Source organism: Dipteris shenzhenensis, chromosome 32 (genome assembly GCF_047967505.1).
Source record: "Dipteris shenzhenensis isolate YYH24624 ecotype China chromosome 32, Dip_SZ_1.0, whole genome shotgun sequence".
Taxonomy (NCBI): Eukaryota; Viridiplantae; Streptophyta; class Polypodiopsida; order Gleicheniales; family Dipteridaceae; genus Dipteris; species Dipteris shenzhenensis.
The window spans coordinates 22,777,871-22,805,739 of record NC_141627.1 but is presented as its reverse complement, the minus strand read 5'-3'; the positions used below and the strand labels follow the sequence as shown (position 1 = coordinate 22,805,739).

The 27,869-nt window shown below is 45.7% G+C and overlaps 1 protein-coding gene across 1 annotated transcript; it reads left to right on the top strand.

Annotated features, from left to right (window-relative positions):
- Nucleotides 1-1,030: 1,030 nt before the first annotated feature.
- On the top strand, nt 1,031-27,869 carry GAF1 (Polymerase/histidinol phosphatase-like protein). Its single transcript, XM_087370830.1, has 5 exons — nt 1,031-1,531; nt 2,777-2,854; nt 2,975-3,055; nt 26,679-26,833; nt 26,981-27,869. Exons 1-5 carry the CDS (start codon nt 1,103-1,105, stop codon nt 27,525-27,527), a joined length of 1,290 nt encoding a protein of 429 aa, XP_087226956.1. The 5' UTR covers nt 1,031-1,102; the 3' UTR covers nt 27,528-27,869.

Here is a 27,869-nt window from a genome sequence, read left to right as displayed (position 1 = left end):
GGTGCTTACAGACTAGCATGCCCATTGACGATGGACGGGCAAGATTGCCCATACCACGGCCTAGTTCAATGCATCATGGGTGGCTCTAGTCTATACGCACCCTTAGGTAAGGGCCTTATGCCATGGAAGGGAAAATACATAAGAAATAGCTATTTCAGTTTTATGATGTGTAAATGCATCATCGGAAATAGAAGGGAAATAGGGTGGGACCATGGGAAATAGCACTTCATGCTCTAGACCTCAAGGTGCTATTTCCCACACTCTTGAGAACCATTGATGTGACATTTCCTTTATAGCATGTCTCATTTTCCCTTGGATCATTATGTCATGCATCATACGAAAAACATCCAAATTAGGCTCTTCAAAGGGAAAAGCATCCAAAATAGCCATCTTATTTCCCTCCTTTTTCCCCTCCATGACATAAGCACCCTAAGACATAGAGAGGCTAATTAGTAAGGATTAAGGTTGGCTAAGGGTGGATTCCCCACCTATGGAGAAGCAAATAGAACTGGAGGATGGTCACCGGGTGTGATGGTTCACATGAGCCGGCGGTCGCTAATCACAAGTAGAACTGGAGGTGGTTCATAGTAGCCGGCGGTCACCACCAAGTGATTGGTGTAGCCGTGAGTTATTTCTACGCCTCATACGTTTGTCGTATGTGCTTGGCAGGAAGTGCACCGGAAAGTGCATTGCACATATGTGCAGAACGGGTGATCGCTAAGATTCGAACTCTACACCTCACCTTTGTGAGGCCGCAGCTCTACCACCACACCATCTGTGCGTTCGTGCACATGTGTGTGCACTCATTGCACATATGTATCACGCTTGTGCACCTGCAACTCTGGTGCCGAAAAATCGCCACCGGCTGGATGGGGCCCGCTGTCACGCGGAAACGACAAACCTATGAGGCGTAAAAATAACATCATGTAGTGGTTGGAGGAGTTGATCATGTAGACTCTAGAGCATGGAGTAGCCTTCATAGCCCTTCACAGTAGCACTTCACCCCTCTAAGACAGCCTTAGATTAGGATGGCTCGTAGGAGCAGAGCTATGGCGATGGCGATGGCGCCTCAGCTCAGCTGAAGCTCAGCTTCATCGAGACAATGGGCAGGAAACCACGTAAACCTTGTGCCTTCTTCGATCTCAACGTTCACATAGATGGCTTGCCTCTCGCAGACCGCACTTCCACCCTTACCACCGCTTTGCATGTGGGTCTCTCCGGAATCGCCCTCAATCATGTGGTCAAGGGAGCTATGGCTCCCTCGGACACTTGCAAAAGTCGTGCCCTCGACCTGAGGGAAATTGCATCTCCGGACAGTGAAGTTGCTGGTTCTGCCAAGTTCCATCAGGAGGTTCTAGGAACGCCCGGCGGTCGGCCTTTCAAGCAATACAATCGACTGACTTTTGTCGCTGAAACTGCGGTCCAGGCCGCTGCGCTGAATGCTTCAAACCCGGTGATCCGTTCCTACGACCTGGTCGCTGTTCAGCCCACTAACCAGAAAGTATTCGATCAAGCTTGCACTCATCTCGAGGTAAAGAAAAATCCAAGAGCCCGGGAGGAGTACAATTCCTGGCATCACACTATGCAGCACCTGAATGTGAAAAATCAGACTTCTTCTTCATCTATATTCACTCTAGATATCCATCTTCTAGTTCTATTTAACAGACCGCCACATGGCAGGCTAACCTATTTGTCCAACGAGACTTTTCCTTAGGGCCTATAAAAGGCCCCTTACCCCTCCATTACTAGGGCTCAGCCCTCGACCAGGGCACATACGCTCATCGACCTATTTTAATAGACCAGCCCTCTACCTGGGCTGCCCTAAATCATCCAAGAAAGACATAGACATGCGGTCCATGTGGCAGCCAGATTGCTGTCCACATGGCAGCTTCTCTCCATACCTTCGATCCCCATCGCATGCTGCATGTCAACCTACCCCATGACCTCATATGAGGGCTCACAGATGGGGAGGTGACAACTGGGCTCACAAATGGGGAGGTGACAATTTTAATTCACATATGGCATATGCATCATTGCTCGCCAGAATGCAGCGGCCCTACACTTATTGTTGTGCACTTAATACTGGTACGTATTTTAATGCTGCTGATTGTGGATCTATGACACGGCCTGGTCCTTCCTTGGGTGAAGCCACCAAAATGTATCATACTCCGGAGCATGGTATAGCGGGGTATCAAGCACCCAACTTTTATGGTAGATTGCAAATTTATTCTTTAATGATGTAAATGATATAGGTGTGTAAGGCCAGGCTCTCATATGATAGTGGAGGGGAGATTAGGCACATAGTTCGAACATTAAACGACGAAAACAGAGCAGCACATGTTTTTGGAGTGCAAAAGCAAAACATTTGGTGTTCATAATGCATGCTCATCCAAGAGAGTTAGGACATCAAGGATGTAGAGCATGTGCATGAGCACCTAGTCTGCCATGAGCTGAACTAGGTCATTAGAGAGGATCTCCCACAATGGCACACATACAAGACCGGCTAGCACCTCTCTCTCTCTCTCTCTCTCTCTCTCTCTCTACCTTATAATCTCCAACAATAAATGTGCATTATAGTCACTTGGACTCTAGAGGAATGCAATGGATAAGATCTTAAAGAAGGGAGAGACTCCAATGGTAGTTGATATGCCTATCAAAACACATTTTACCAAAAGCAACGACATGGAATGATCAAACACAAAATTGTCTTGCATGTTCTTGATTTCTTGGGGACAGCTTTTGTTTTCATGCGCTTATAAATTGCAACTATTTGCAGGTTGATGTTATCACGTTGGACTTATGTCACAGATTGCCTTTCCGCTTGAAAGCACCTTCTGTTAAGGCTGCTGTTGGGGTATCTTTCTTTCTAAACTGTGCTGTGCTTATTATTTGCTAAGGTTAATTTTGAAAGATAATGCTTATCTTGTATTTCAAAATGGCACATAGATGAGTAACTCATCTTCTTCCAATGCAGCGTGGTATTTTCTTTGAGGTAAACTTTTCAGGAGCATTGGCAGATTTGAAAGCGCGAAGAGAATTGCTGGCCAATGCACAGGTAGGCTTCCATTTTGATGCAAATTGATGGGATTTGTTGAGACAATGTAAGGAATACAGTTTTGTTAGAGACCAAATCAGGACATTTTTTTTGTTATTGTAGAGTAGCTTGAGCAGGAAGGCAACAGCAGAAACAAAATTGCAGTGGAGAGGTGAATTAAATGTATGTAGATTGCACTAGTGAAACAAATGAAAGTCCAAGTCATAAATAAGGACTTACCTTAGGACTACTGTTAGGACTTGTAGTACAAGAAGCCGTAGGTTGACTAAGTGGACTAAGTGTCCCAAAATAGCTAGAACTAGTCCTACAAGGCCATACCAGGGGAACTAACTCTAACAAACCCCCCTCCATGGTATGGGTGGAGTGCTTTGGAAACATCTCAGAGATACCTAGAACTAATACCATGGTTGCATGTGTTCGTCCGAAAGGATATAGCAACCTATGGAAGTACAGGGATGGCAGTATCATGTAACAAATGGAATCAAGTGTAAGCTTCAACCTTGTTTCGTGAAAGTGCTTTGGTGAAGAGATCTGCCAAATTGTCTTGCATCAGAACATAAGACAAGTGAATGTCTCCAGCTGACAGTCTCTCTTACGTAATGCTAATGAACTTCAATGTGCTTAGTGCGTGCATGAAACATTGGATTGCATGCAATGGCTAAAGCACTTTTGACTTTCAACATCAAGATTTGCAAGTAATTTCCAGAGCCAGATACATTCCGCCGTAGAGAGCCTTGTACTCATTTCACAACTAGAGGTAGCAAGTGGAGGCTGCTTTTTGCTGAACCAAGAAGTACTTGAAACTCCAGCCTTTAACCAGAAGAGGTGCCACTATGTGATACTCTAGTGTCATAACATCCTGCCCAGTGACTGTTTATTGGTGCATGCAGAGTCAGGACTCAGTGAAGAGTTGTAACCTTAAACAAGGCCCAAACCTTAGGTGCATTCCAAGTAGCAGAATACACACCTTCACTGTTTGCCAATGCTGTGAACTAGGACTATGCTCAACTAGGAAACAACATACTGCGGATCAGGCCGTGTGTGATACACATATCAAGCATCCAACTGCTTGCTCACAGAAAGTGGCATCAAAAGATTTAGTAGCATCATCCAAGGAGAAATGGAAACCAGATTCCACGTGTGTAGAAACTGGTTTACAAGCCTCATATGAAATGTGTGTAGGAGCTGTCCAATGTATTTGGACTAACTCATCATAATACCCCTCTCAACATGAGCAAACGGAATTCCAAGATAGTAGTGAAGTTGATACAAATCTGTCATTGCAAATGACTGTTGCAAATCAGCTTAAAAGCATAGCATCAACATATAGAATTAAATTCAGCAAGTCTGCATCACACTTGTGGACATAAAGATGCTCTCTATCGGACTTTTCTGAAAAACTGAGCTTATCAAGATGAGCATGCATGTTGGAATACCTAGCCCAGGGTGCCTGCTTCAAACCATAAAGGCCTTTGTGCAAACTGCATACTTCTTTTCAGATCCTTTGACCGATATACACCTTCTCGTGCAAGTCTCCATGAAGGAAAGTGGTCTTATGCACTTGCCAAGGATGATGGGCTGCAATAGCAATGACACACCTGATGGTAGTCATACATGAAGAGTGAGCAAACGTTTCCTCAAAATCAATGCACTGCTGTTGAGCATAACGTTTTGGAACAAGACGGGCTGTAGCGGTCAATGCTGCCATTGGCCTTGCCTATAACACGCTTGCATTTACAGTGCTTATAACACGCTTGCATTTACAACTCCCAAGTGCCATGATTGGGAATTTAGTCTTGTGACACAATGGCTTTTAATTGCAAGCTGTAGCAATCAATTCAGGCTGAAAAGCAGAAGTGTTTTGTTGCTGTAATATCACCTGCTAGTGGCTGAGCTGGAGCCTCCACGGACTCCTGATTGAACAAGGGTGGCAATGTATCAAAGACATCACAAGCAATAATGGTTGGCTGTTTTTGCCCTAGGTCTCCCTCCCCCACGCTCTCCTCATATGGGGTTGTTTCAACCTGTCCTTCCTTTGGCAAGGTCCGCAACAAATGAATATCTCCAGATAGCCTGGACCACGAATTCTCACTGAGCTCTCAAGCAGGTACTCTTCGGGCTTCAGTACACCTTGTCCATCACCTTCCAGCAATCTGTGTGCGAGATTTGAAGAAGCACCCACACTTCAGTTGGGTGCAAGAAGCAATGGTACGGGAGTGGAGTGCGGGAAGCAAATGACAAGCTGGAGCAAAATGTAGAACTGCTAAAATGGATAAGAGCACAATACAAAGGGTGGCCTATATGTCCCCCAAGTCAACCATACGGTTGACCAGAGAAGTCAACTCATAGAGTTGACCTGACCTACAAGGCTCATACCAGGGCTAAGTGCTAACAAACCCCCCTCCATGGTATGGCTGAAGTATCCTGGAAATATTTCAGGAATACCTAGAAACTACATCATGGTTGCACATATTCGTCTTAGAGGGATATAGCAACCTATGATATGTGCAGAGTGATCCCTTGCGTAACAAAAGGAGCCAAGTGTAAAGCATGTCGAAATGCCTCAAACTTGGGCTGCGGTAAAGCTTTCGTGAAAAGATCTGCCAAGTTGTCCTCGGTGGGAGCATAGGACAACTGGATGTCTCCACGAGAGAGTCACTCTCGAACATAGTGATAGTGGACTTCAATATGCTTTGTGCGCGCATGAAACACTTCGTTTCTAGCAACCGCCAAAGCACTCGGGCTGTCAATGTAGATTGTAGTATGAGGCAACCAACAGCCTGCTGATAAAGGGATGCATCAAATGGCAGACTTCCATCCTCGGAGGAGAAACGAAGGCCAAGCTCCAATGGAGTAGAAACTGAAGGAAATAGAATGAGTGAGAGATAGCAAGAGAGAGTAAGAGAGCAGGAGGCTTGGAAGCTGAAGACGTAGTTGCAATAGAATAGAGTGAGAGTACAACACACTGAAGGAAAAGATAAGGTTTTGTCCTAGTGACAAAACCTTAGTAGTCACTAACCATAGTTAGTGAACTAACTGCGGTTAGGGGGAAAAACCTCTTAGTGAGGAAAAAGTGCCCCTAACTAGCTTATTGTATTACATTGGTCACTGCTGAATTATGTCTATAATTCTAACACCCCCCTGCAGTGCCAATGTCATGTACAAGGCTGATCAATCACCAAACGGATATAAGTTCAGGGCACTGCGAAATGCCTCAAACTTTTCACGTGGTAGTGCTTTGGTGAAAATATCTGCAACGTTGTCATGTGTGGACACAAAGATCATACTGATCTCTCCTGCATGCAACTTCTCTCTGACGTAGTGATAGTGAACCTCAATGTGTTTCGTGCGAGCATGAAACACTGGATTCTTTGCCACTGCAATGGCACTCTGACTATCAGTGAGAATTGGAGAGGGACCCTCCAAAGACAGATGAAGATCAGCAAATAGACGTCGCAGCCAGACACATTCAACTGTTGCTGTGAAAGCTGCCTTGTACTCAGCTTCACATGATGAGGTAGCCACTGTAGATTGTTTCTTGCTCAGCCATGAAATACAAGATTTACCCAAAAAAGAAACAATTGCCACTAGTGGACTGCCTAGTGTCATAATCACCAGCCCAATCTGAATCACTGTAGGCATGCATCTGCAAGTCACCCCCCCTGGAAAATAGTAAGCCAAAAGACTTTGTGCCCTGCAAATAACGGAAGATGCGCTTAACTGCCTGCCAATGCATAGTTTTTGGGCTGTGCATGTACCTGCTCACCTGAGATACTGCAAACTGAATATCAGGTCTAGTGTTGTAGAGATATATGAGGCATCCAACAGCCTGACTGTAAAGTGTGGCATCAACTGATTCTCCTGCATCATGCATTGTGAGTTTCAGCCCCGGTTCCATAGGAGTGGATATGGGCTTACACTCTTGCATGTTAAATCTGTCCAAGAGTTTCTGAACATACTTGGACTGAGACATAACAGTGCCACGTCTCTCATGAGAGAACTGGATCCCCAAATAAAAGTGAAGCAGCCCCAAATCTGACATGTCAAAGTTGGTCTGCAAATCAGCTTTGAAATCTGCAATTTTTTCTTCATTGGACCCTGTGAGCAGTAAGTCATCGACATAAAGAAGGATGACTAAGATTTCCCCCCCATCCATCTTAATGTAGAGGGTGCTCTCAGTAGGACTATTGTGCAGCCCCTTGCTGGTCAAAAAAGCATGTATCTTGGCATACCATGCACGAGGGGCCTGTTTCAGCCCATATAAAGCTTTATTGAGCTTCCATACTTGAAGTGCATTTGCTGTAATTTCAAAGCCCGGAGGTGGTTTGACATACACCTCTTCCAGCAAGTCCCCATTTAAGAAGGCTGTTTTGATGTCCAACTGATGAACATTCCACTCAAAATGTGCAGCCATTGCAATTACTGATCGGATGGTGGTCATCCGGGATGTAGGAGCAAATGTCTCCTCATAATCTATGCCCTTTTTCTGAGCATAGCCCTTAGCAACCAGCCTGGCCTTATATCTGTCAATGGAGCCATCTGGCTTCCGTTTGACTTTAAATACCCATCGTGTGCCAATAGCATGTTTACCCTGTGGCAAGTCCACAACATCCCAAGTCTGATTTTTTGCAATGGACTGCAACTCATCATGCATGGCATTCATCCAATGCACATTACCTTTTGCCTCTTCAAATGTGGCAGGCTCCTCCTCATCAAGGAGAGTACCTGCATATGCTGATTCCACTGAATTAGCACCTTCCATGTGCCTTGCTGCACTGCGAGTCCTGCCAGGTAACGGAGCATCAAGTTTACTCTCCCTGAGAGTTTGTAACAGCCAGTTTGGGACTGTTTTTGCTGCATGTATGTCTGCAATTTCTTGCTGCACCACCTGTTCCACTGCATGTGGAGGGGGCAAGACATCCTGTGGCGGAACTGAAGCATTTGGAGGTTGCTGTAAATTCTGATTTGGATCAGAAAAATCAGCAGGGGAACCCAAAGCAATGGGTAGCAACCCTTCAAAGACATCCTCTGAAGACGAAGGCATTTGAAATTCAGCCTGAGTGTGAGCTGAATTTTCAGAAAATATCACATCTCTACTTACAATGATTTTGCATGTAGCAGGATTGTAGAGACGGTACCCCTTGCTTTCTGCACTGTATCCAACAAATATGCATTTGATGGCTTTATCTGACAATTTGTGCCTAAACTCAACTGGCACATGTGCATAGGCAAGGCATCCAAAGACTCGGAAGTGATCCACTGAAGGCTTCCTATCATTCCAGACCTCAAAAGGAGTTTTTGTTTTTAAAGCCTTAGTGGGAGCCCTGTTCAAAATGTAATTGGCACACATCAAACCCTCTAGCCAGAATTTATGAGGCATGTGTTTGCTTTTCAGCATACATCTGTCCATCTCCATGAGAGTTCTATTTTTCCTCTCAGCTTTGCCATTTTGCTGAGGGGTCAGCCTGACTGTGAGCTGATGCACAATACCCTTTTGCTTGAGAAAAGCATCAAATTTTGCAGATAGGTATTCCCCACCTCTATCCATGCGTAATATCTGTATCTTGAGTCCGGTTTCATTTTCAACCATGGCTGAAAAGTGTTTAAACACCGTGAACACTTCAGATTTCTTTTTCAGCCCATAAACCCAAGTAAAATTGGAGTAGTCATTAATAAATGTGACAAAGTAGAGGTGACCACCCAATGACGGAGTCCTCATGGGACCACAGACATCACTGTGTATAAGCTGCAATTTGCGAACAGCTTTAACTGAACCATCCTTCTTGAAGGGGAATCTATGCATTTTACCTAAAATGCACCCTTCACAGGCATGTGGAGGAGGTATCTCAAGAGGTGGCAATGCATCAACCATTGAAAATTTCTGAAGTGTCATTAAGCTGTTGTAATGCATGTGGCCATATCTGGCATGCCATAATTCTGCATTTTGCATGGCAGCTGTAGGGGTAGAAACTGCCAGAGCATGGGCTGCTCTTTTCTCAAAAATATCAAGCTGAAAAAGCCCACGCAGCAAAGTACCAGATAACCTTAAGGCATAGTTAGCTTCCCTGTCTCGGACAGCACATTTGTCATCCTCAAAGATGACCTGAAATCCCCCTCTGTTAAGAGTGGACACTGAAAGAAGATTTTTGGTTATGCCAGGCACATATAAGACATCTGAAAGTCTGAAAATTGAGCCATCAATTGCAGTGAGCTCAACCTCTCCTGTGCCACGTACTGAATATGAGGAGTTGTTGGCACAAGTGACTTTCTTACCAACAGGAGGTGGATGCAAGGAAGTAAAAAGACACTTCCTAGAAGTGATGTGCTTGGATGCACTGCTTTCAAAATACCATGTGTTCAATGTTTCATTAACACTGAAAGCAGATGCATTTGTAGAAGAGTCAAAGCTGCAAGTCAAAAATGCATATGTATCATCACTGCAAGAGGCTGTACTATCCCGAGCATCTGGAACAGCCAATCTAGAATCTGAAATGCAAGATAAAAAGGCATAATCTTGACCAACAAAGTTGGCTGCAGCATCCCCACTGTCAGATGCATGAGGGGCTGAATCTGAAACAGCCATACCTGAGCTGTTTTTCTTTTCTTTTGCAATCCTTTTCCTGCATTCTGCTATGTGATGACCTGGCTTTTTGCAGTAGTGACAAAAACCCTTCTTTTTGGGTTTACTTGCATCACTTTTAGCCTTTTGTGAAGGCTGTCCTGACCCACTGGAAGGCTGATTTGCTGCTGTCTTTGCCTGTCCCTTTGTTTTTGATTTAAATTTTGAGAGCATGGCTTGTTCACCTGCACGTGAAGCCAAATTTTTCCTGGTCTGCTCTTCCTGAAGCAGAAGTCCTATCAACTCATGAAAAGTGAGGGGATTTGCACCCCCCCTCATTGATAAGTTCAGCGAAGTGTGAAAGCTGAGATAAGACTCATGAATAGAATTCAGAGTGGTTGTAATCATCTCTGAATCAGGAATAATTTCATCTATGTTTAACAATTGCTCTCTGATATCCTGTAGCTTTGTGAGGTGGACTGACATGGAGTCACCCTCCTCCATATGTGTATTGCTCAACTCTCTTTTTAAGAAAGATACCCTGGCATCATTCCGTGCTGCATACATGCTTTCCAATATATCCCATGCTGCCCTGGAGGTCTTACACGACCGGATATGCGGAATGATAGATCTTTTTACTGAAAGAGAGATGCATGACAAAGCTAAGGCATCCCGTGAATCCCATCTCTTCTGCTCTGGAGTATTGACTGTAGCTGCACCAACAACTTGTCCTGCAGCTGCACCCTGTGCACGACCTCTTCCACCTCCTTGCTGAGGAGGGGTAGCAGGTGCAATATCTGCTGGTCGGATCTCATCCCCATTGACATAATCCCATAGATTCCGAGAAATCAGAATATTACGTACCATAAAACTCCAGAGGGAGTAGTTGGTACCATCCAACTTGTCTTCTTGTAAAAGACCACCAAATGGAAACTCATTCTGATGTTGATGGGCCATTCTTGAGAAAAAGATTGAAGCAGATACAGATCTGAATTCCCTTACTGGGAATGGAATGCACAACTTCCAAAGAACACAGCCAAGCACGGGCTGTATATGCAACTTAGATTTCTGTACTTGAGCTGTCAGAAATCTGTCCAAGCATCAAAAACTCTCCAAAATCTGCCAAAAGTGTTTCAAACACTCCAAGAAAGGCAGTATGTACTGAATACTCCAAAAAATGCTCTCTCAACACAAAAGCCCCAATTTGTGGCTAGAAATTGCAGCCAGAAAGGGGCAAAATTACTAAAAGCCCCAAATCTGCAATTTTTAAACAAAAGCCCCAAATTTCAGACTAGATCTGCAATTTTGCTCCAGATGTAGCTCCAAACCTGCACAATGATTGCAATGTCTGCAATATACAAAATGCCCCAAATTTACTCCAAAACAACTGCACCAAACTATGGTTTTCTGCAAGATGAGCCTGCCCAAGAACACCTGTGGCTGAAGGCAACCGGTGTAGATCTGCAAGTATAGATCTGCAAGTACAGATTGTACGGATGAACAGACTGTTGTCACACGTGTGGTACTGATGGACTCCACGTAGATCTACGGAAGATACAGTACGGAAGTAAGGATTGTACGGTAAGTACGGACTGTACGGACTGTACGGTATTGATGGCGCAGGTACGGTCAAAAAGGCGAATCTGTACGGGAGATTCGGCGCTGTACGGCGAATCTATACGGAAGCAACGGAAGATGTACGGATGGTGTACGACGCTGCAACGGACCTGTACGGAAGCTTTTACGGGAGCGTACGGATGCCTTTACGGAAGTGTACGTCGAGTTGTACGGAGGCAGTACGGCGAATTCCGTACAGTCGTACGGACTGTACGGACGACTTGGAGCAAGCTGAAAACGTGAGGCTTAGGGCTGCCACGAAGGGAGCAGGGAGCCCGAGCCTCTTGAACCCGCTCTGATACCAAATGAAGGAAATAGAATGAGTGAGAGATAGCAAGAGAGAGTAAGAGAGCAGGAGGCTTGGAAGCTGAAGACGTAGTTGCAATAGAATAGAGTGAGAGTACAACACACTGAAGGAAAAGATAAGGTTTTGTCCTAGTGACAAAACCTTAGTAGTTACTAACCATAGTTAGTGAACTAACTGCGGTTAGGGGGAAAAACCTCTTAGTGAGGGAAAAGTGCCCCTAACTAGCTTATTGTATTACATTGGTCACTGCTGAATTATATCTATAATTCTAACAGAAACTGGCTTGCAATCCTGAAACTGGAAGCGATCAAGGAGCTGTCCAATATACTTGGACTGACTCATCATTATACCCATCTCAACATATGCAAGCTGTATGCCCAAATAATAGTGCAACCGGCCCATATCTGTCATGGCAAAAGACTGCTGTAAATCAACCTTGAAATCTGCAATTTGCTCCATATCTGGCCCAGTGGTAAGCATGTCATCCACATATAAAATCGCAATTAAAAATTCTGATGCACTCTTTCGGACATAAAGAGTGGCCTCAGTTGGGCTGTTCTGAAAGCCACGGGCTATAAAAAATGCATGTATCTTTGCATACCATGCCCGGGGTGCTTGGTTCAAGCCATATAGGGCTTTCTGAGCCGGCAAACCATATTTTCAGAACCTAATTGCTCAAAACTAGGTGGCTGAGTGACATAGACCTCTTCTTGAAGATCACATGAAGGTAGTCATTCTTGATGTCCAGCTGATGAACCTCCCAATGCCGATGAGATGCCATAGCAATAACACACCTGATAGTAGTAATGCGTGAGGTGGGAGCAAAGGTCTTCTCAAAGTCAATGCCGTGCTGGTGTGCATATGTTGGGGTAAAGGCACATTGCCACCCTTTAAAATGTTATGACCACTATGACTGTGTTAAGACAGTCATAGGGTGAATACCTAATCCTAATAAAACCTTTGAGTTTGTGGTGTGGCTCAACACATTTTTACACACCCACACTCCTGGTGTCTCCCTCTCCTATCGTTCCACTCCTCTCTTTCCCTCACAAGTGGTATCAGAGCCACCCTCTCCCTCTCACTCCGGTCTACCCCTCCCTCTCCCCTTGGGCCTCGTGCCCTCTGTTAGAAGGTGCGCGAGCAGGGCGCAGCAGGGCAGCAGCGTGCGAGCAGGGCGCAGCCAGCACGCGCAGCGCGCAGGAGCAGCTGCGCGAGCAGCTATAGCTGCAGCAGTAGCTAGCTGCTGCTAGCTGCTACCAGCTGCCAGGCAGCCGCAGCTAGCGGCTGCAGCCAGCCGTACCGGCTGTACGGACGCCGCGACAGGCAGCCGTACCGGCTGTACCCTCAGCCAAGGTTCGATATTTTTTTTGGGGATCCGTGCCCTCACAAGTACAGGGTACAGCAGGTACACTGTGCAGGCACAGCAGGTACTTGCAGGTACAGCAGGCACAGAAATTTTTTTTTGGGGAAGAAGGAAACAGTGAGAGCACTCTGCTCTTTTGCGTGTTCCCAGAATTTTCAGTTTTAAAACTGTGTTTGAGGTACAGCAAGTACACTCGTGTCCCTCGTGCTTGAGGTGACTAGTGCCACAGTGTGTGGTGGTTGCACAGTTATTTTTTCGGGAAGGTCAGATGCCTTGATTTGCAGAGGGCTTTTATGCTTTTGCTGAGTGCAAATCTCAGTTTTCGGGTGACAATTTCATAGGGCTTTTGCCTGGAAGTGTATGCAGTGTATGCCTTGAGGCAGTGTGGAGCCAGGGTGCCCACATTGGTCTCGTTTTCCGCAGTGTATCAGTGACATTTCTTTGCAGGTCACATTTTGTGTACGGCACTTAGAAAATCTCAGTTGAGCCACGCTTGGCCAAGGGGCATCGAGTTTACTCGGTCCCTAACTGTCCATCGTTGACAGTGCTCAAAAGATTTTCTTTTCGGTGTTTGTACGTTGGGATCTGTGTTGCCACTGTGCACACAGGCAGTTTATGCATTACTTTGTCAGGTGAAAGTGTCAGGAGAGCGCTGTATTTTGTATGCTACCTCAGTGTTGAGGTGTTTTTCACTTGGTACAGGTGTCAAATCAAGGGGCTTTTGCCCAGACTTTGCTTGTGAGCACTTGAGTTACTGTTTGAGAACTTCAGATGCCTTTTATCCCCTTAGCAGAAGGGTGATTGCTTGGGATTTGTCCTCCAAATCCCGCAGTCAGTCCCGTGGCAAAAAGGATATTGAATGCTTTTACTGTGGCAAGAAGGGACACGTGAAGTCTAAGTGCTTCAAGTTTATACGGGATCAGAAAGCCAAGAAGGCTGAGACAAAGGATGCAGGCAGTGGAAGCAAAGGCAAAGGCAAGGCCAAGGCAGATGACTTGGATGCAGTGAATGTTGCAGCAGAGGACAGTGACAGTGACAGACATGATGTATTATGTTCTTCTGCTGTAATTGCACATACATTGGTTGTTGATGGCCATGACATGCACACCTGGCTCTTGGATTCACGTGCTTCTTTTCATGTTACACCTCATAGGGAGTGGTTTACTTCCTATATAGGTACTCATGGAGTTGTTCATCTTGGGAACAACTATGCATGTCAGATTGTAGGGATTGGCAGTATACAGATAGTATTCCTTGATGGACGCATATTTATGCTTGATGGTGTTCGCCATGTGCCGCAAATCAAGAAAAATCTGGTTAGCACTGGCTTGTTGGATGACAGTGGTTACCACACCACATTTGGGGATTCCAAATGGGTGATTATTGATGGCCAGGTTGTAGTGGCTGAGGGTTATAAGAGTGGTACCTTGTACCCTCTTTATGTTTCCAGTGTAGGTAATCATGTTGTTGCCATAACCGAGCTGCCGAAGGTTTCATTGTGGCATAGCCGGTTGGGACACATGTCCGTTAAAGGAATGCAATGACTGTCACGTTTGGGTTATCTGCCGTCTCTTTCATTTTCAGATTTGCCTACTTGTGATCATTGCATTTTTGGAAAGCATTCTATGACTCCTCATAAGAGGAGAACTCCCCAGAATAGAGCACCGCTTGATCTAGTGCACACTGATTTGTGTGAGATGCCACAGCTATCACTAGGGGGTGCAAAGTATTTCATTACTTTTATTGATGATGCCACACGCAAAGTGTGGGTCTATTTCTTGAAGCATAAGAGCGATGCCTTATATGCTTTCAAGAAGTTTGTCGCTCAGGTTGAGAATCGGACAGGACGCAGGCTGAAATGCCTCAGATCCGATAATGGGGGTGAGTATGTGTCACATGCTTTTGTACAGTTATGCGAAGCTAAGGGCATTAAACAGGAACTCACAGCCCCTCATAATGCATCTCAAAATGGTGTGAGTGAGCGGATGAATCAAACTATTCAGGAGAAAGTTCGATGTATGTTGTCTTATGCTGCATTGCCCCATGGCTTTTGGGCAGAAGCCGTGCAAACAGCAGTTCACCTAATTAACAGGTCGCCGAACAAGGCTTTGGAGTTGAAAGTGCCAGAGGAGGTGTGGTCTGGCAAGCCACCTTCATATAAGCACTTACGTGTGTTTGGCTGCGAGTGCTTTGCTCATGTACGCAAAGAACTGCGCACCAAACTGGAGCCAAAGTCTTTCAGATGCATCTTCATGGGTTACGGTGACGAAGGTGAAATGGGGTACAGGTTATGGGATCCTGTCAAACGGAAGATTATACGCAGCAATGACGTCATCTTTAAAGAGGATAGTGTACACAAAGAACCCATGCAACCTGTGGAATACAGGAGGGTTGTTTATGATGATGTCGGACAGCAAAGAATGCCCATTAATATGCAGCAGCAGGCTGCTGTAAATAACCCTGTTCAAGAGGGTATACAGGCTGAAAATCAGCCAGACAATTTTGCCAATGATGCACCACTGGACATGCCAGCAAATGGCGCTGTAGAACAGCCAAATATGGTGGTACAGCCACCTGTCATGCATGACGAACAGGCTAGACAGCAGCCTAATACGGAACATTTTGTTAGGAGGAGCACCCGTGTACAACAGCCTCCTGACAGGTTTGTTCCAGGAGCCAATAATGTGGCTGATTTTATCATGCTGACAGATTGTAGTGAGCCTTCCAGCTTCAGGGAAGCTATGGGAAGAACAGAGAAAAGGAAGTGGGAGAAAGCCATGCAGTCAGAAATGGACTCCTTACTTCATAATGATACATGGGACTTGGTGCAGCTACCTGCAGGCAGAAAGGTTTTGCCATGCAAGTGGGTTTACAAAGTCAAAGTGGATTCAAATGCTTTACCGAGGTATAAGGCCAGATTGGTTGCCAAGGGATTTAAGCAGGAGAAGGGCATTGACTTTGATGAGATCTTTTCCCCTGTAGTCAAGATGACTACTTTGAGAGCAGTGTTAGCTCTTGTTGCTCATGAGGACATGGATTTATGTCAAATGGATGTGAAGACTGCTTTTCTTTACGGAGATCTCCATGATGAGATCTACATGAGTCAACCAGAGGGATATGCTGTTAAAGGGAAAGAGCAGCTTGTGTGTAAGCTCAAGAGGAGCTTGTATGGACTCAAGCAGGCACCAAGGGAATGGTACAAGAAGTTTGATGCCTTCATGCACTCCCAAGGGTATCATAGGTGTGAGACCGATCACTGCTTGTACACCAAATGGGCAAAGGATGGCAGTTTGATGCTACTCATTCTATATGTGGATGACATGCTGATTGCCAGTAAATCTCAGCAGGAGATCATTGCTTTAAAGAAGCAACTACATAAGTCTTTTGACATGAAAGACTTGGGTGATGCAAATCACATACTAGGTATGCGGATTATTCATGACAGGTCCAAGGGACTTTTGTTTCTGTCACAGGAAGAGTACATTGGCAAGGTACTGCAGAGGTTTAACATGGAGGGGGGGAAGTCTACCCCGTTGCCTCCTCATTTAAAACTCAGCAGTAAGGACAGCCCCAGATCAGATCCCCAGATCAGATGATGATAAGGCTGAGATGGCCAAGGTTCCGTATGCATCTGCAGTTGGTTCTTTGATGTATGCCATGGTTGCCACTCGTCCGGATATTGCTTTTGCGGTGGGAGTCATCAGCAGGTATATGGCAAATCCAGGCAAGCGGCACTGGGAAGCAGTGAAAGGCGTCTTGAGGTATCTCAAGGGTACCAAAGACTTGTGCATATGCTATGGTAGGCAGGATGCATTGGTGCATGGTTTTACAGATTCAGACTATGCAGGGAATGCAGATAACCGGAAGTCTACTACTGGTTATATTTTCACATTTGCAGGAGGTGCTATATCATGGGTGTCTCGGTTGCAGAAATGCATTGCACTGTCAACCACTGAAGCTGAATATGTTGCAGCCACTGAGGCTTGCAAGGAAGCAATATGGCTTACTCGGCTGGTGGGAGATTTGGGCATTACAGGAGATATGCCAGTTTTGCATTGTGATAGTCAGAGTGCTATCATGTTGGCAAAGAATCCGGTCTTTCATCAGAAGACCAAGCACATAGATGTGAAATACCACTTCATCAGGGAGGTACTGGAAGACAAGCGGCTTGAGCTTGTGAAGGTGCATACTGATGATAATCCTGCAGATTTGCTCACTAAGAGCTTGCCTACAGAGCGGTTTGCACATTGTCGCCACATCATGGGATTAGGATGAGACCATTCTTATTTTATGGTCTTGTATACAGTAACTGTATATTGCTGTAATTTTTATTCTTTTCTCCCCTTTAGGCACATTGGCCTTTAGGTGGGAGGTTGTTGGGGTAAAGGCACATTGCCACCCTTTAAAATGTTATGACCACTATGACTGTCTTAAGACAGTCATAGGGTGAATACCTAATCCTAATAAAACCTTTGAGTTTGTGGTGTGGCTCAACACATTTTTACACACCCACACTCCTGGTGTCTCCCTCTCCTATCGTTCCACTCCTCTCTTTCCCTCACAGCATATCCCTTTGCAACCAAGCGGGCTTTGAGGCGGTCAACACTGCCATCAGCTTTCCTTTTCACCTTGTAGACCCACTTTGTGCCAATGGCACGCTTGCCTGCTGGCAAGTCACACAACTCTTAAGTGTTGTTTGCATGAATGGACTCAAGCTCAGCCTTCATGGCATCTATCCATTCCTTGCTGTCAAAGGCATCCTTGTGACATAAAGGTTCCTCATTGCAAGTAGTAGCAACCAAAGCTACAGCCAAGCAATTGCCATGCATCTGTTTATGCACACCTCTAGTGCGGGCTGGCAAAGGCTCAGCTTGTTTGCTGTCCCTGAGTGTGTCCAAAAGCCATCTCGGGACTCATTTTTGCTGTTTAATGACAGCACTCTCCTGTGCAACTGCCTGCTCAATAGCATGATCATCAACTAAAGGCATATCAGGATGAGCAGGAGCTACATGGGAGGATGGGCACTTGCACTGCTAGGAGTTGTAATGAAGGGGAAAAAGGGGCTAAGTTAGAGGTCCTTTAGGTGGAAAATGTGGAGGGAGTATATAAGGATCCATCCACCCCCTACTATGTACTTTTTGATGTGACATCTAATCCTATCTACTCTCCCTTCCTCCTTTGTGCCTACGTTCACTCTCTCTCTCTCTCTCTCTCTCTCTCTTCCCTACTCCCTCTCATTCTCTCCCTCTTTCCTACCTCATTCTCTCTCTCCTACCCCTTCTCCCTTCTTCTCCTATCTCTCTCCCCTTCTGCTAGTCTCTCCCCCCTTTCTCTAAATCTACCCCTACCTCCTTTCTACATTGGTATAAGAGCACCCTTTTCTGGCACCTTTGCGCTTCCCTTTCACCCTTCAGTTGTTGAGCTGCTGTCCAACTGTGAAAATTGAAGGGCACAGCCACAAGCTTTCATCCAAGTGCAATTGCAAAAGCCACCAGTGCGTGCAGCAGACACGGTCCAAGCTTGATGATCAGTGCTGACGATCCAAGCAACGCCTGAACGACAACAAGCCCTCTTGCATCTACTTTCAAATCAGCATCCCGTTGCTCCTTCCTCGTCCTTCCCCGACGTCCAATAGCAACCAGTCATGAACCACGAATTAGCCCTTCCGTTTGTGATCCTGCCTCTTTCGCTATCTGGTTCGATCGATTGACTTTCCTTCTCAGGTCATACGTGAGGCCTTCACCTGCAAGCTGCTCGTCAAATCGTAAATCCCTACTTGCAGCTGACCTCTCCCGCGACACCGTGACGTTGCTGACTCTGTGACTCTGTCGCGACCTGCTCACCCTTGCTATGCGTCGTCGCCCCGCCGCCCTCATCGCGCCGCTGCAGTGCGTCTAGCCTTGCCAAAACAACCTTAGTCCTCACTTGTTTCCTAGGTTAAGTTAGCCAAGGTTAGTTTGGTTGGGTTTAGTTAGTGGGTTGGGTTTAACTTTAGTTAGTTGGGAGCTAGGTTAGGTTGGTTCTAACTAGTGTTAGGTTAGCCTAAGTCAGTGTCTTAACAGTCCTAGTAGTCTTAGGTCAGGGCTGTCATAGCTATCTTAGGTGACTTAGGGCCCCCCCCCCCCCCCCCCGGAAAAAAAAAAAGGAAAAAAAAGCTCAAAATTTCCAGCCTCTTTTTAGGGCTTTCCACAACCCTATTTTGGCTCCTGCTGGCCCCGTTTTGAAGCTTCTTCAATGACCTTTCTCCCGAGCCTCTTCATCGACCTTTTCGCGTTTCCACACACTATCTCAGGTGCTCATTATAGCAGGGATTCGCTATCCATTTCTCTTTTTCTACATTCTAGCTTCTCTCTCCAGGGCCCGTCACCATGCCACCGAAGTGTGCCCCTCGTGATATATTGCATGACAGTGATGAGGCTGCTATGTATAAGCAAGTGCTTGCCACAGTGGTTGCATCCACTGGCGGTACGGTGAAACCGGCCTCTAATCACTCAGAGGGCAGTGGAACTAAACCTTTAATCACTTCAGCACTTATTTACAGCTCACAAAGCATATATCACAACCATTAACCATTGCATGATCACCATTTGGCATTTACCCATTTGTTCATAAACAAAACCACTGAAAAATGGATGGAGGCTAGAATGCCCCTTCTCAACAAACATAGACAAATGCACCCGATTGGCCCCAAACACCGTGGCACCCCTTTCGGTATTTCTTTATATTTCACAGTGAAATGATTACAAGTTGCATCTGGGAGACCTTCCCTCCAAAGTTGTCACGGTCTTCTAGTACATTAAAGTACTTAGAATTTCACGCCTCCGTGACATGTTCCTTTCACTTAGCCTCTCTCTCGTGCATTCCGGGGAGTCCTCTTCTCAGCCCTTTGGTATGCCATATAGCCAGACGCAGCTAGTGTATCAGATGGCAGCAGCTACTACGCAATAGGGAGTTAGTGGTGGGCAGCAAGCCACTTTTGATGACATGTTGGCAGATTCTTTGCGTGCATACAAGGCCCTACGTGAGGCCATCAAACTTGAGATGTCCTTCTATGATTATGTGAACCTCAAGCGTGATGATGCCCGCACAATTACAGGCAGCAAGATGCCATATGCTAAGCCATACAGGTCATTTGATGCTAAGCTAGGAGCTAAGCCAAGTGTTGGGATTGAAAAATTAGAATTTAAACAACACACCAGGGCTATTATGGATAGCAGGAGGAGGGTAAACTTATGCTTTAAGTGTGGTGAGAAGTGGACTCCTGAGCATCGGGAAGTTTGCAAAATGCGTAACAGTGGTACTGCAAAACTCAGCATGATTATTGAGATATTGGATGATGAGGATTTGATGGATGCTTCTGAGACTTTCGATGCTACTCAGGATGATTCAGAGGGTGCACAAATCGTGGAAGAAGCTCCATATGTTGGAGCCACGAAGGAGGCTGATTTCCCCTTTGACCCTGGTGGTGCTAATGAACATAATATGCATGGTATGCATTCCGATGACACTGAGCCCGTATGTAACATGCGAGGCCGTTGGCCTAAAGTCTTTCATGTGGAGCATCAGGTTGCTATGCCTTTTCTTGTGCGAGAGGATGCAAATGGCAATGCTCCTGTAGACGAAGAGGAGATCTATTGGGATGCGCAGCAAGCCACTTATGCTATCTCTTCTCATGCCTTGATGGGTGCCAAAAGTGCTGAAAATTGGACCGGCGGTGTTCGGATGGTTCCTCCTCAATGGCTGGAGGTTCTCTGCCGTCCAAAAGCTGCTTTACCCACTTCGGGAATGGCCGTTGCCGTTGTGGTTCTGCAGGCTCTTCTTCATCTTCTTTGTCTTGAATCCTCCCAAGCATCGTTGGGGGAGTTTGGTCTGCTATTGGTGGCGGTATTGGATGGATATCATGGTCCTGGTTGTCTGGGAAGGAAGCATCCTCCTCCAATTGATGCGGCTGTTCTGAGAAGACCACATCGCGACTTACAATTACCTTCTTGGTAACAGGGTTATAGAGGCGGTAACCCTTCGCTTCTTCACTGTAGCCGAAGAAAATACACTTCAGGCTCTTCGGTTCCCATTTGGTCCTAGTAGCATTAGGGACATGCACAAAACAGTCAAATTAATGGCAGGACTGTTCACATGCTTGTGGACAGCGGTAGCACTCATAGTTTCTAAGACCTTATAGAAGGTGGGACTGATTGCTACTGAGACTGATCATGGGTTGAGAGTAGAGGTGGCAAATGGACATCATTTGGTTAGTAAATTTTGTTGCCAAGATGCAAGGATTAAGCTATTATGAATTTGCTTGGGATCTCTTGGCACTGGATATGGGCCCAATAGATGCTGTCCTGGGCTGCAATTGGCTGAAATCTTTGGTTAAAATCAGCATGGATTTAAATGCACTATCACTGAGTTTTGTCCACAAGGGTAGAACTGTAACATTGCATGGCATTGCCACTCCTAAATTGCAGGTCATTTCAGCAAAGCAACTAGCAAGAGAGCTCAGGAAGGAACATGCTCTCTACGCATTGAATGTGTCAGTATCTCAGGGGGGTAGCATTTCCCGTGTTGAGGATTGTGATATGCAACAGTTGCAATCGGAGTTTACTAATGTATTTGCTGATATGCCATCCCAATTGCCCCCCAAGAGGGATGTGGATCATGCCATTGTTCTAGAGACTGGCAGTAAGCCCATAAACAAAGCCCCATACCGCCTTTCTAAGGTTGAGCGGGAGGAAGTGGCAGTACAGGTGCGGGAATTGCTTGAGAAGAGCTTCATCTCTCATAGCACTTCTCCTTTTGCCTCTCCGGTGCTTCTGGTGAAGAAGAAGGATGGATCATACCGCATGTGCATTGAATGCAGGGATCCAAATAAGGCCACTATCAAGAACAGGTAGGATAGATGACCTGTTGGATGAACTCAAGGGTGCTCAGTTTTTCGCGAAGATAGATTTGAGGTTTAGTTACCATCAAATTAGGGTGAAAGAAGGAGATGAGCACAAGACGGCCTTCCGCACAGAATGAGGCTTGTATGAATTCAAGGTGATGCCTTTTGGATTGACTAATGCACCGGCCACTTTCTAGGCATTGATGAACAAGTCCGCGGAGGGGTTGTAGAGACCTCTGGAGGCCCTAGAGGTGTTCTACAGAGAGAGACAATCAACCTTGGAAAGACCAAGGTTATGGTCTCCAACTGTTCACGCACAGTGGCCTGTCGACTCAGCTTCACCTATCATGGTGATCCAGTGGAGCATATCTAGGAGTAGTCTTCACAAGGCCCATTTTCACAATGACCCATGCAGCCCAGGCATGACTCACGAAGATGGAGTGCTTTGGCTCGACTAGAGTGACAGTGCTTCCAGGCACACTTCCAGGATCCACCGACGAAGGGTTGGCTTTTTGATATGCTTGGAGCCGGCCATCATGTATGCAGCACCCTTCCGGGGATGCAACCTCCCGAGGATAAATTGGAGGAAATTTGAGCAGCTATAGGTGATTAAGGGATTCAGGATGATTCGATGTAAGCCCTCAGTCCCACATGAGATAGTACATACAGCCGCTTATTTTCAGATGCGTGTTGGTTTTCTTTGATGATATCCTCATTTACAGCAAGGATAGACAAGAGCACATTAAGCATGTGAAGCAAGTGCTGGAAATTTTGAGGATGCATCAGCTTTATGCAAAAGCCAGCAAATGCACTTTTATGGCAAAGGAGGTTGAGTACTTGGGGCATATTGTAAGTAGATGTGGCATTTGGGTGGATCCTGCAAAGGTGAAATGCATCAAAGATTGGCCACAGCCACAAAATCCCACCCAGTTGAGAGGATTTTTAGGTCTTGCTTCCTTCTATAGGCGCTTTTTGCCAAGAGGGCAACTCCTCTTATTGACCTTTTGAAGAAGGATGCTTTTGGGTGGTCAAGGGAAGCACAACATAGCTTTGAAGACCTGAAATTTGCTCTCACTCATGCACTTGTCTTGGTATGCCCTAATTTTTTGCGTCCTTTCATTGTGGAGGCAGATGCCAGTGGCAAAGGATTGGGGGCTGTTCTGAGGCAGGAACACGGGGTAATAGCCTTTGAAAGCAGGAAGTTTGATGCCAAAGAACTCAATTTCCATGTTTATGATCAAGAGATGTTGGCTATCTTGCATGCTTTCAAGAAATGGCACCACTATCTGTACGGAAGTAAAATTAAGGTGAAAACAGATTAGTACACTCACATTCTTCCTCACCAGTCAAATTTGTCATATAAGCAGAAGAGGTGGTTGGCTGCAGTCCAATCCTATGATTTTGACGTTGAGTACAGAAAAGGGAAGGAAAATGTGGTTGCAGATGCCTTGTCTAGGATGTGGGCATTGCAAATGTGTGCTATCTCTACCATATATCAGGAGTGGATTCATGTGTTAAAAATTACCCAACAGAGGGTACGCACAGCGGAAGACTGATAGTAATTCCCAAGAGCTCACATAGTGTGCGTGTGGGGTGTGGAATCACAAACTTCTTAACTTATGTGCATAAAATAGATGTGCAGAGTCATCAATAGACAATGAACCAGCCAGATAGAGAAACCACCAAAAGAATATATTTCCGTCCAAAACTATGGACACAATACAAAAGAGATAGATCCAAAGTCCCACCAATGGTGTGGTCCTTTGATCTTACCACAAGGTCCTCCTATCTACCGGCTATCTCTAGACTCGAGCCCGCGTGCTCCACCTCGAGTGTCTGTAGACTTTCCGTCCAGTGTGTTCTTCTCGACCTTACTGCCTGTGAATCAGCCTAGGTGGGCAGCCCCTGCCAAGCTTTGTGTGCCCCTTGGTCCTCCTGAATGTAGGCCCCAAGATAGCTGTTCCACTGTGCCAACCTGCTTGTGAATGGCTGCTCCAGAAGGTATGATGATCACAACACCTTGCTGCCCTAGAAGACAGCCAAGGTCCAGTCTCTAGGGAACTCAGTCTGCAGCTCACCTTCCACTCTCCCTCACCCCCAGTGTGAGGCCCAAGGGAGTGGCTTCTGGCTGCTCCTGTCTGCTCCTGAACCTGTTGGATAGTTGGATGATTTATGAGGGCTGGAGGCCTTCCTTTTATAGGCCCAGGGGCCTATCATAAAAAACCAACCAGTCAGCTTCATACTGGCTGACCAGTCTGCTGCTGGTCCAGCCCTTTAAGGGCTCTAAAACCTGGGCCCTTTGGCCCAAACTTCTAGGGCCTTTGGCCCTCCAATTAAGGCAAGGGCCCAGCCCTATATAAGGCATGCCACTAATTGGGGGAGAGCTCATTGGCGACGAATGCAGGTTGGAGGTCCTACCCTTCCAAAGCCAAGTTCACCTCCTTGACCGGGGCTAGATCATCATATCCTTGGGAGCACCCGTCTTCTCTAGATCTCTAGGCCTATTGATATAAAATTTTGCGATCCTCGATCATGTAGGCCTTGTAGTGGGTTGGTACCTATCATAGGTCTTCCTTCTCTTCACCTTCCTCCTATATTTCTTCAGGAGGAGTGGTCCTCTTGGCCTTAGCCGAGCTTTTGGATAACGAGAGTCTCGGACCTAAACGGGGCTCTTTCATGGCACTTATAGAGCCAACTGGGGAGGTTACCTTTCTCACACTGGCTCCCCAATTGGAAGAGAACTCATGGTGAGCGGTAGTGGCGCCAACGTATGCTAGCCAATGGAGGTTTGATTTAACCCTTACTTTCCCCTTGCTCACCTCACAGGGTTTGAGCATGTTAACCATTCTAAGAGGAACCACCGGTGGGGACATTTTCTCGAGCTCGGGGGTTGTAATTTGGAACCCTCTTCTCCCTGGAACATCAATGTTGGCTAGGATGTGCATCGAGTTCTAAGAAAATTCTGGCTCAAGCAGAGGTGCATACCAAACTTCATCGAATTCTTTTTCGTGCTCTTCCCTCTCACAGTGTTGGAACAGCTTCAAGAATGTTGTCCGGATGGTTCTATCAGATTCCGCAGCGAAACGGTGTCTTAATAATGGGTGGGCCTTGTAGGTGCGCAAGTCCACTCGCATGATCTGTTCCTCGTGCCGCAGATAGATGTTATCGATATGCCAATCATGTACGAGCTCGAACATTCGTAACAAGGGTCTTCCTAGGATGGCTTCATAACCCAGTCTATGACTACGAACCTGATGGGATACATGAATCTGAATACTTTAATGTTAAGACTAGTAAGGATTCCCAAGGGTTCTGCAGTCCCGCCACCCTTAGCCAACTTTACCACCAGATGGGTTTGCTCGAGCACAGGTTTTCCCCACTTTCCCCAGCATTCCTTGATACAAACACTCATTCCCGCTCCCCCATCCAAGAACATGTACATGTTCTTCCAAAGTTGCCACCTATGGATGAAGAGGGCCACATCCTCTATGCCCCGGAGCGCATCGTGGGTTTCAGAGATCATGTACTCTGGAACAAGGCTTACATAGAGTATCTTATCAAGTGGCGGGGACTCCTTGAGGATGAAAATTCATGGCAGCTATGAAATTTTTAGGGCAAAATTCTATGGGAAGGGATGGCTGTAATGAAGGGGAAAAAGGGCTAAGCCTAGAGGTCCTTTAGGTGGAAAATGTCGAGGGACTATATAAGTCTCCATCCACCCCTACTATGTACTTTTTGATGTGACATCTAACCCTATCTACTCTCCCTTCCTCCTTGCTACCTACGCCCGCTCACTCTCACTCTCTCTCTCTCTCTCTTCCCTACTCCCTCTCATTCTCTCCCTCTCTTTCCTACCTCATTCTCTCTCTCCTACCCCTTCTCCTCCCTTCTTCTCCTATCTCTCTCCCCTTCTGCTAGTCTATCCCCCCTTTCTCTAAATCTACCCCTACCTCCTTTTCTACAGAAGTTATGCCACAACACTTTGCACTGGCTGCTCTAGACTTGTGGGCGACTGAAAGAGAGGCAACAATGTATCAAAGATATTTGAGGAATCAACAGTAGGCTGTTTTTTGCATTCCAGCCAAGGTAAAGGCACATTTTCAGCGAATACAACATCCCTACTGACAATGACCTTGACCGTGCTGGGCTGATACAACCTGTATCCCTTGCTCTCTACGCTATAACCAATGAATATGCATTTTATAGCTTTGTCTTCAAGCTTGTGCCTCAGCTGAGATGGCACATGAGCATAAGCCAATGTTCCCTTCTGAAGTACAACATCCATCTGAACATGAAACCCCAGGGCACTCCATGGAATCCACCCTTGTGTCGGTATAAACAGCCACGAACTTGCCTGCAACCTTTGGCTGTATGATAAAATATGCTGACCTTTTGGGAAGATGTGGAATATTTGGCTGCAAAAAGAAGCTAGGAAGATGATATAAGCTTTTCAAGTCTCCAACTGCCTATGCAAGATTATTCACACATTATTCAGGTCCTGAGTATGCTCCTTGATTGTAAAAGTAGGGAGGATGAATTTCCCTAAAAATAGAGGCCCTTCTAAACTTCAATGTCATTGTATGATTTGATACTCGAAGCTGTGTTTTTTGTTTGATACAGTGTATTCTTTTGGTTGCTTCATATGTAATAAATTATTGATGCCCAAGGGCCAATGCAAACATTGAAGGTGACACGTTGTGTGTGATACATTTTCTCTTTTGTTATTGCTCCCTATGGTATTTCAAGTCCTACTGTCTATGCTGTGTCTTTTAAAGGTTCGATTTAATGACAGAATTTTCAGTCACCACATTCCATTTTGAGCGTCTGTCTTGGTGAAAGCACTAGTATCATATTGCTGTAGGTCAAGCTATGCTTAATACTTGGATAGGCTGGCAGATGTTGCAGGTCCTGACCCGAGGAAGAAATATTATTCTTTGCAGTGGAGCTCGACGAGGTCTGGACATGAGGGGGCCTAATGATGTTGCGAACATTGGTACTCTATTTGGTTTATCGAGGGAAGCTGCAAAGGCTTCAGTCTCCAGGAATTGCGAGTGTGTTTTCTTCTAATCTAATGGATATCATTGAGAATATTGCAACACGTGTTTGCTATTCCTGAATACGAGGAAGAATAAGCAGTAAACTGTATATCCACTGCCCAGGCTGAGTAAGCATGAATCTGGCTTCTTTGTCTCTTGCAGAGATGCAATTTTGCATGGTTTAGCAAGGAAGACGACATACAAGTCTGCTATTACAGTTGACATACGACCAGGAGGTCAAGTTATGGGCTCTGAGGCCTGGTTTGATGTTCCTAAGGTCTGGGATCCCCTCTCAAATACCAGGGTAGGAGATTCTTTTTTCTTATCAGAGGAGACTGAAGAGCCTTTATCTCTTGAAAGTACAAAGGGAAACATTAGCAACGAATTGCCTGCAGAGAAAGAATCTGTTGGCGACCTGCCAAACTTAAATACTGCAAAATTAATCATTGAAACGGGTAATTCAGAAGAATTTGCACAGAGAGAATTTGCTGGGCACCTGCAGAACTTGGAGACCGCGAAATTGGCTCTCCAAACAGCTAGTTCAGAAGGGCAGGCAAATGCTGCAGCAGACTCAGAAACAGGATTTATTGGCATCGATATCAGTAAGCCTAAAAATCTTAAGAGTGCAGGAAAGCGCAAGAGAGGGCTGGATGGTGAGGTCAAGAAACACCATTCCTCTAGAAAGTCACAAAGAAAGGAAGCAAGGTAGTCTGGATTTCATTACTCTATATCTTATCAGTTGCAGCACTTAAGACCGGGACTAGTTGTAGAGGCAGACAAGAGATGCCCTTGTGAAGAAGAAAGGGCTGAAATTGGTCTAATCTCTAAGAAATAGTTTTGCTGGAGTAATGGTAGGAATGAGTGTCCAGAGGCCTACCAAGTGAGGCACAATGTTTTTTTGGTACCCTTAACGGAGGCAAACGCTTGGGACTTCAAATTTAGGATTTTACTGTTGTCTTCACGTTGGAAGATAAGACTTATATTCCCTATGTTTGGGGTTGAATACTTCAGTTTATTAGATGTTTAAGGCAAGTATGGATATTATTGATTA